Consider the following 10244-nt stretch of genomic DNA (forward strand, 5'->3'; position numbering starts at 1 on the left):
ACTGTAGAGTGTCTGTTGCACTGCAAAATGTCTGTCCCTATTCAATATACCCTCAATTCCAGGGGACAGTCAAAATTTCTCCTACCTTTATTCCGATTTATTACAGGACATACCTACTGTACTTATTTTTAATTTGATCTCGTCCTTAACATACATGAAATATTTGCCACTGGATGTTTAGCAAGCATCAAACAGTTTTATAAAATAGCGTTTAGCTAGGAATTTCAGAAAAATCCTAATTGAAAATATCAAGAAACCAAAAATAATCTGGCATAGGTCGTTTACAGGATAGAAATCTTAATCCATCATTTGGTTTCATCTATATTGCAACATATTCAAAGAAACTAAAAGAGTTGATAAATTTTATTTACTCTATATACAATAACAGATCCTTACAATCATTTTTACACTCAATTTACAAATGTATATGAATACTATTAACAACCTATGTTACTGTTTTTATTTTGTCTTTAATGTAAACATTCTATCTGAATTAAACTATTATCTAATTGATAAAAGAAGATCCATCTACTAAATAGTGCGCAATTCTAAACGGTAGTCTAAACTATAACGATCTTTTACAGCAAAATGCATTGAGTGTGTATGTAAAGGTAATATAAAATTGAGAAAGGAAATGGTGAATATGTCAAAGCGACAACCACCCGACCATAGAGCAAACAACAGCCGAAGGCAACCAATGGGTCTTCAATGTAGCGAGAATTCCCGCACCCGTAGGTGTTCTTCAGCTGGCCCCTAAAATATGCATAATAGTACAGTGATAATGGACGTCATACTAAACTCCGAATTATACACAAGAAACTAAAAATTAAAATCATACAAGACTAACAAAGGCCAGAGGCTCCTGACTTGGGACAGGCGCAAAATTGCGGCGGGGTTAAACATGTTTATGAGATCTCAACCCTCCCCCTATACCTCTAGCCAATGTAGAAAAGTAAAAGAATAACAATACGCACATTAAAATTCAGTTCAAGAGAAGTCCGAGTCTGATGTCAAAAGATGTAACAAAAGAAAATAAATAAAATGACAATAATACATAAATAACAACAGACTACTAGCAGTTAACTGACATGCCAGCTCCAGACCTCAATTAAACTGATTGAAAGATTATGTCTTCATCATATGAATATCAGGTACAATCCCTCCCGTTAGGGGTTTAGTATCATACTATCATAAAATATATGAGAAGAACATAACCCGTGTCATGCCAACAACTGTTTTTTTTAGAAATAAATGTGTTTAGTTCCGATGCAAAGACCCTATCAGTGAATCAATGTTAAAGCCAAAATATGCAATCTTTAATGACCTGACAACAGTATCGTAACTATATCCCCTTTTAATAAGTCTATTTAAAGGTTTTGTTAGTTTCTGAGGAGAATACTGACATTTTTGTGCTTTATAAAGAATATTTCCATAAAATTTTGGATGTGAAATACCTGAACGTATAAGATGTCTGCATGTTGAGTTATATTTACGAATTATTTCCTTATACCGGTGATAAAATTTAGTAAATGTTTTGACCAGTTTGTGATATCGAAAACCCTGGTGTAATAATTTTTCAGTAATACATAAATTTCTCTCGCTAAAATCTAATACATTGTTACATACACGAGCGAATCGTACAAGTTGAGATATATAAACACCATAAGATGGTGACAAGGGAACGTCACCATCTAAAAATGGATAATTAACAATAGGAAATGAAAAATCATCTCTTTTATCATAAATTTTTGTATTAAGCTTCCCGTTTATGATATAGATATCAAGATCGAGGAAAGGGCAGTGGTCATTGTTATCATTAGCTTTATTTAAAGTAAGTTCTACAGGATAAATTTCTTTAGTATACATACTGAAGTCGTCATTATTTAGAGCCAATGTAATATGTTTGGTTAGCTTGGTTGCTAGCTGAACCGTGAAGTCATTATAAAGTAAGTTATACAAAAAAAATGTACTACACTCCTTTAAAAGTAGACTAGTCAAACAAATAACAAATATATCTGTCTGTAAGTCTAGACTACTTCGAAAGGAGGGTAGTATACCTAACCTAATAATTAGTTCACTGTTCAACTAGCAAGCATGCTAACCAAACATATTACCTTTACCTACACACTCAGGACATTTTGCTGTAAATAAACGACTTTGATTGCCACAGGCTGCCGATTGTGCTTCTAAAACATTTTTCGCCCATCTATATAATGAGGATATTTATGAAATCAAAGTAAGAAACCTAACGACTACAAAATGTTTCCTTTTGGTATGTGACTTGTTTTAATTTTCTGTTCCAATCAATTACTATGATTACGGAAAAAACTTTAAGGCACTTTTTTCTTCAGGTGAAAAATACCATGATGTTATATCGGAATAAAAATTGCTTGATAATGTTGTAAATAAATAGCTTAAATAAATCTAATTGTATAAATAAACCATTTTTTTAAGACGTTTCGTCCATTTGCCTTCTTCAGTTCTTTATTTTTCCTCACAACTACATGGCTGACATATAATATACCATGATATTATATCGGAATAAAAATTGCTTGATAATGTTGTTTATATTTTTTAATTTTTTTTCAAGGATTGCAAAAGGAAATAACAATGTAATGTCAGCCATGTAGTTGTGACGGAAAATAAAGAACTGACGAAGGCCAATGGCCGAAACGTCTCAAAAAATTGGTTTATTGATACAATTATATTGAGTATGTTCCCTATTGGAATTTTGAAAACAAGGATTAAATAAAGCTGACAAAATATTAAAACTGATAGTTACTTAATTTAAACGACTGTATATCTAAATTTGTAACACGGCAAATATGGACTTCACCATCCACGCTCTATTGAAATGAATATACCAATTTGCCTCGTGTCCATATAGAGAAATTTTGGGTACAATTTAGAAATTCGAACATGGCAGAAGTCTACGTATAGTTAACAATATTCGACTTTGAACACTTGATTACTTCTTTGAAATAGCATACTTCCATCATAAATACTCTTGGGATTGTGGATATTCTTCGTAGAGACCATTGCACTGAAAGGCACTAACCATGCATAGAAACCCTTAAACTAATAGACACTATTCATAGAGAGAGAGAGAGACAAAATCCTCATTTTCTATCGACAGAGACATTTTACATCCCAATACTATCAAGTTCTTTAGTCATCTGACACACCGCACATGGTTCACAACAACACGTGGTCCAAAAATCACTCACAAGAGAACCCTGCAAGCATAGAATAAACATTGTTATGGAAAGCTCTGTATCTTTAAAAATGCTAGGGAAAAAAGAGGGGGAAATTCAAGTTTTATTTCAATAATCATTGTCAAAGTTAAAAAAGAATAAATATTTATTAACAATTTAGAAAACAAAACAACAATTTGTCAAAGGCATTTTTAAAAATATGTTTTGGAAAAGCCAATTTCCTTTGTAAATGTGTCATTGACAGGGTCAATTATGATACATTTAAATGGTTTTGTCAAATTTCAGTAAAGATTGAGAGCATTTTTGTAAATGGTCGTAGTGTGGATTATATACCCGGGAATTGAAGCGTTTTGTCCGTTTTAACTGTTCGTTATATCTATTGTGCTCTGTCATTCATATACGTTTTATGAATTAAATCCATAACTTTTTCTTAAAATGTCCGGCACCAAGTCAGGAAAATGGCATTTTGTTTTATCTTATAGACCGTTTCTGTGTGTTACATTGTCGTTTGTTTTTGTTGCACGTCCGTGTTTTAGTTGTTTCGTTGTTTTCCTCTTATGGTTCATGTGTTTCCCTCTGTTTTTTCAGTTTTTTGGGAGGCCGGGTTGTTTTTGCTCAGTTTTTAATTTGTTTTCTAAAGTGTGTTTTGTTCCGTTTTTCGTTTTGTGCCATTTTTTGTTTTTTGTCACGGCATTGTCAGAACTTTTTTTTAGACTTGTGACTATTTATCTGGTATTTTTCACCCCTCTTTTATTGTTCCTTTGGCAATGGATTATCTCTATCCTAGAAATTGTGATGCTTAGTTTAACAACAGTATTTAGTTCCATTACCTTTATTCCAAATAAAGTTCTAACTTTGATCCTCAAAGCAAATGCTGCACATGGAATTAAAGCCATAAATGGCGTCTCTCCTAATCTCGTTGCAATCATGTATTTAAAATAAGGCCAGCAACAGAAATAACAACAACCTAAAACGGAAAATAGAAAATTCCCTTCAAAGAAATAATTTATGTTTATAGCCTAACCTCAATTGGCTGCATGCAAATTTATGAAATTAAACAACAACATATTGACGCAACTAACCAAAATATAATAATGATAAACGTGTATTGAACTAATCAACAAATGGAATGTCCAGGTTTTTTTCGTAACGTCATTCTCTTGTGTTTTAGATGCGAAACAACCAAGACGCGGGCTTTGATGTGATTGGCTAACAACGTCCTCAGCAATAGAATTTCAACAAATCTTATTTTCACTTTGGGGTACATTTCGAACAATGAAACAAAAAGCAAGTCCGTTAGATTCTGAAACGGAGAATTGTAAACGTTAATATATTTTTAGACTATTTTCAATATAAAAGAGGTTTTGCTAAAATATAATGCATCGGAACAAATCTATAAGGTATTTTGATATCATTAACTTTTCATGATTGAAAATCATGCACTTTTAAGGTAAACAATGGTAAAAGGCAACTCAATTTAAAGACATTTTTTATTATAAAGTAGCGCCTATGTATATAATAGAATAGAGAATGAAAACGGGGAATATGTCAAGGAGTCATCCGGAGTAGAAAATAGCCCAATACCATCAACGGGTCTTCAGCGCAGCAAAAAAATCCAGCATCTGGATTCGGGTTTCAGCTGACCCCGAAACAATAAGGTGTAGTTGATCAACGAAATGAACGCTACACTAAACTCTTAAACATACAAAATAAACCGAAATTACAAAAAAAAATCCACAAGACCTACAAAGGACAATAGAGATTCCTAACCCGAGACAGGAGCAAAATGCGGCATTGTTACATAATTTTTTTATATCTCAACCTTCCCGTTTTACCTCTGGACAGCAATTCATTGTTGAATTTATAAACAAACACACAACAAAAAGGAAAATGACTTGTTTGGAAATTTTTGGAAGAATTTGCCTAGATCTGTTCGTTAGCTGATTATGAACTTACATAAAATTTCCTGTTTTTAATTAAGAAATAACTTGTGTACGTATAGAAGGGTGATTATATAATATTTTGTTTTGAATCTGAAAGTGAAACTTTACAAAGAAAGATTTTGTATGTATCGATATCCATATATGTATATCATGTGAGAATTATACTAGTGTTGCTTTCATGTGTCCGGTATGGTTTGTTTTCGTACGGCGAAATGAAGGCATATGAAATAATCAAACGATTTGACTTTCAGCCAATAAAAAACCATCGTGTGTATGAATTAAAACCCAACTATAGTTTGCTAAATTCAAACTTACCGCTTCTGTTTTCATCTTTACCGCATGCACATATTCCAGACGACCAATTTCTTTCACAATGAGCGTCATCAAACGGTCCATTGAACGCTGATTTATTTCGGGCTTCACTCTCCCTTCTAGAGATTGTTTTTGGTTGTGTTGACACTACTAAAGATGTGTCTTCATTTGCAAAAGAACCTCCAGTCATTCTAACTTTCTCGTCTGAATCTACAAATTACAGATAAAAGGAAAGATTTTTGTTAATCATAATAAAAATGCATTATTGAAATTTACCGACCGTGCAAGGGCTGTATAGCCAGTCAAGGTCGTTAAAAACTTCCATTTGTTTGATTGAAATTTAACGACCACACTTGTAAGTCGTTAAATACTGTAACAAACATGACAAAGTTTGGTATATTGCAGCTCACATTCGAGTCCGTTAAAAGGAATTCATAAAACGTCACAAGCAATGAGAATCAATAAAAGGCATGTAACACACGAGTTAAAAGGAAAAAAGAAACAAGAGGCTCTCAAGAGTCTGTGCCGCTCACCTGTATCTTCAACAATTGCCACTTATTGGTAGAAATTAAAATTAAAGAGGTATACTATAACAATATAAAGAGTTGATTGACAATTTAAGTCATGTTGATGTTTTTTGTAAATTTTATCCTCTTGATCTAATAACTTATTTTTTTTTTCAATTCTTTTAATCTATTATGGGATAAGATAACCGCAAAAAAATGGTAAAAGTTATAATAAAAGGGCAATAACTGCAATAAGAAATCGAATGCCGATTTTTGTCATGATGGTTTATTTGAAGATCTTGTCTTGCTGATCAATTTTGCTACACAAACACAAAAACACGGCATTTTCATATTGTAATTTTTGTTTGAATATGCTGTTTATTACCAATTTGATAACATGGATATTAATGAACTAATTACTTATTACATACTGATTAAAATTGCTACTGTACTATGCACCGACTTCATCAAACAAGCAGCCTCTGGCCTTTGTTAGTCTTGTATGATTTTTAATTTTAGTTTCTTGTGTATAATTCAGAGTTAAGTATGACGTCCATTATCACTGTACTAGTATACATATTTTTAGGGCCAGCTGAAGGACACCTACGGGTGCGGGAATTCTCGCTACATTGAAGACCCATTGGTGGCCTTCGGCTGTTGTCTGCTCTATGGTCGGGTTGTTGTCGCTTTGACACATTCCCCATTTCCTTTCTCAACTGTATGCTAAGCGCAAAATGTAATATAACATTGCTCAAATAAAGCAAATACTATAATATTAATCTTTTCAGAGCTTCGAAACTTTTTCTAGAAATAAAATATGTGACTTCAGTGTGTTTGCCGCTACAATCGTCTTCAAATCCATTAAAGAGCATAGATTTTGGAAGGATTCATATATTCAACGTGGTCTTTGTTTCTAGATGATGGGATATTAAGTTTTGGCAAGACTTTTGGAAGATTAAATTTAAAAAATATCTTTAAAATTGAATAAATATCAAAACGGCTTGCCATACTTTCTTATACTACGTCAGAAACATTGACTTGTTCTTACTGAGGTCACTTATTACTTGCATGTATGCGTAATACATTTATTATGCAATGCGTGGTAGGGATGAACCGCTGGATTTTGTATCTTTTTTTAATCTTCAGAAAACATGAAAAGGTTGAGAAATTTAGATAAAATACGTAATAAGATTTCTAATTATATCATTCGTTATTATCTGAAATTCAGTATTATCTATAAAAGATACAATCAAAACCACAGTCAGAAATGCATCAGAAAATTTGACAAATTTATGTTTGCTTTCAATGAAATAGCAGAATATGGCTAGTGGTGTTTTTAATAATAACAAGTATTGGGTATGATTTTTAAAATATTTGAAATATATGAAAAGTATTGAGTACTGGATTTATCACCTGATCACTTGGTCTCATATCGATCGACGTCCACCCTCCCTTTTAAGCTCTAATGCCAGTGGCAAATAGTTCATGCGCATTCGGAAAGCTTTATAAATACGTTTAATTATGTTATATTCGAAATAATAATCTTTTAATTTGTATATCAAACATGTGAATATTTAAAATTCTTGACTATTCTACGTACGTAGCCTAATACTGGTAATTATTTGGTTACCCAGTCCATCATGTGTTTATTGGAGCTGATAATTAATTACCCATACAATTTTGAGCGAATACTACAGAAATGTTGATGAGTTTTAAAGCTATGAAACACGTGTGTTTCGGCTTTACGACCATTCTATATATTCTGTAGTACAAGGTTGTTGATTTCAATAAAACAGTCGTTACTCATCAGGCTGGTATGTGTAAACAGAAGCATCACTTTTCATGATTATCAGAGGATTGTGTATTAGCTGTTTCAATTTCGTTTATCAAAATGTCAAGTCTATATAAACTTCCAGCTTTATGGATATGAGGCGTTAATGTATGTTCATTATATGTAATACCAATAAATGAGGATAATATGACCATTTGATAATATTCGCTCTAAAAACTTGTAAACTAAGACAGATTAAACAAGTTTTTTTTTTATATCTGCACTCGCTGACCTACAGTAAAAGGGAAAAGGGAAAATGAAACTGAGATTGAAAGAGAGTTTACTGATATTGTTTTGCATACAATTGAATATTAATGTGTGTTTATAGAAAAGTATTCACAAATAACTATAGTCTTTTAGTTCATATGTTACTAGCTGTATCATAGCCCACTTCTTTCTGTAAACAAATGAAAATGAAAGGCCATTTGGATTTGTTCAGACATTTGAAAGACTATAGCTGTAGTGTCACCGAAAAAACTGATAAAACATTTTCCTCGTTGTGCATGACTCGTCTCCTCGTACTATCAGAATTAATATTATAGATTTTTACAATGTCCCACGGTCAATTTATGGTCATTATAAATGAATATATAAATAATTTTTGTTTTATCATCAGCAAAACAAAAACTTACAAAAATAATAATTTTAGAATATGAAATATATATCAATATAACTTAGTTTTGGTGGATTAAATTAACTTCAAAGTGGATTAAGGCAATCTATCAATAACTTACAGAAACTGAACAATAACTATGACATTAAAATCAGTTTATTCAATGAGAATATGATATGAATCAATATCAACCTTATTACGAGGTCCCAGTGGGAATATTTACATTCAGGTTATTATTTATTGATCGTTATATTATTGTTGTCTAAAGCGATTATGAATGTTGACAAAACAGTGGCGGATCCAGAACTTTTACTAAAAAGGGGGGGGCGCTGACTGACCTAGGGGGGGGGGGCCGCTCCAGTCGTGCTTCAATGATTCCCTATGATATAATCAACCAAATTTTTCCCACGAAAAGGGGGGCCCGGGCCCCCAGGCCCCCCCTGGATCCGCCAATGCAAAATCCAGGTTAATTGATATTTTCCCAAAAATAATTCCTACGCTCTTACTTGTTCGCTCTGTTGAAAAAATATTTTGTAAAATGTACATTACAAAAACTACTATTAAAAATCGAGTAAAAATCACACCATTGTAAGTTTCATAGATCGACATTTATTGTATTTTAAGGCCACTTTGTTACGCACCATGAAAGCAGGATGAGAAGCAACAGTGTGCACAGCATTACTGTCTACATGCATCATGCATGTGTATATAATCTTCCGGTATTTGATATAGATAAATCGACATATATTCGCAAAGTTATCTCATAATCTCTTAACAAAAATGACACATATACATCAAAAAAGGATTTACAAGTGAAACAAAAATAGCTTACCGTTCGTATCCATGGTAAATTCTCAAAAATTTCATGAATGCGCGTGTATCGACATTGATGATTTAAGACAGGGGATGTTCGGCAGCTGATATCCCGATGTGCGTGTGCACTTATGACAAACAATCATCAAGATAATATTACAACGATTTTCAACCTCATCAGTCACTAGTTGTTGGTTAAAATGTAAAGCATGGTGTTGAAACGGCTAATCGAAAATTTTCTTTCATTCGGGCTGATATCATGGATCAGGCAGAGTATATTTATTGGCGTTGAATGGTATGATCGAAATATGGTTTTCATTCGGGGGGATCATGCAACGTCGGCTTCAAATAAAAAAAAAGATTTGTAAATGAATTGAATCATAATATAAAAGTAAAACTGTTTTAAATCGGGTTGAGTATATATATATATGCACTATTTTCTAAAGAGAAAAAAATATGTTTTGAAAGCTTTGAATCGTGTAATCGAAAAGATACTTTCATTCGGGTTGATTTTACAGTATCTTTCGAAAATCATGTGTTTTTGTCGTTAATACTAGGAATTGAATTCTGAGACGGTTTTTTTCGGGTTCATCGTGTAGCATATATAAAAAAATCCGTGTACCATTTTTTAATCTGTAAAGCTTTAAAACAGTACAAATGTTCATGGTAAAAAGAGAAACATAAGTCAGTATTCATTATAGCAATGTTCCCGTTAAATAAAAGAAAGCATGAGTAACGGTTAGGGGCAATCAAAAAATCATATTTCAAATAAGAACAGACAACACAAGGAGGATTGCAACAAGAACGTCAAAAAGTATGAACTTGAATTCATTTTCATTTGATTAATTCACTAAAACAAATACTGTTATGTATATTGATTATATAATCCCTGGCATCCTGTATAACATAGTTATTTTCAATTTCAAATTAAAGCTCTCATAATTCTGTGAGAAAAATATATGAATTTTGAGGTACTTCCTACCTGAGACTACTATAACACATTTATAGTAG

At 32.4% G+C, this 10244-nt stretch overlaps 1 protein-coding gene across 1 annotated transcript; it reads right to left on the reverse strand.

The window, feature by feature from the left end:
- Window positions 1-2570: 2570 nt before the first annotated feature.
- Window positions 2571-9398, reverse strand: LOC143057803 (placenta-specific gene 8 protein-like). Its single transcript, XM_076231217.1, has 4 exons — window positions 9253-9398; window positions 5474-5680; window positions 4046-4182; window positions 2571-3236 (listed from the first exon to the last, which is right to left on the reverse strand). The coding sequence occupies exons 1-4, from the start codon at window positions 9263-9265 to the stop codon at window positions 3144-3146; spliced, it is 450 nt and encodes a 149-aa protein (XP_076087332.1). The 5' UTR covers window positions 9266-9398; the 3' UTR covers window positions 2571-3143.
- Between the last annotated feature and the right edge of the window lie 846 nt (window positions 9399-10244).

This window comes from Mytilus galloprovincialis, chromosome 13, assembly GCF_965363235.1.
Source record: "Mytilus galloprovincialis chromosome 13, xbMytGall1.hap1.1, whole genome shotgun sequence".
In the NCBI taxonomy this organism is placed as follows: domain Eukaryota; kingdom Metazoa; phylum Mollusca; class Bivalvia; order Mytilida; family Mytilidae; genus Mytilus; species Mytilus galloprovincialis.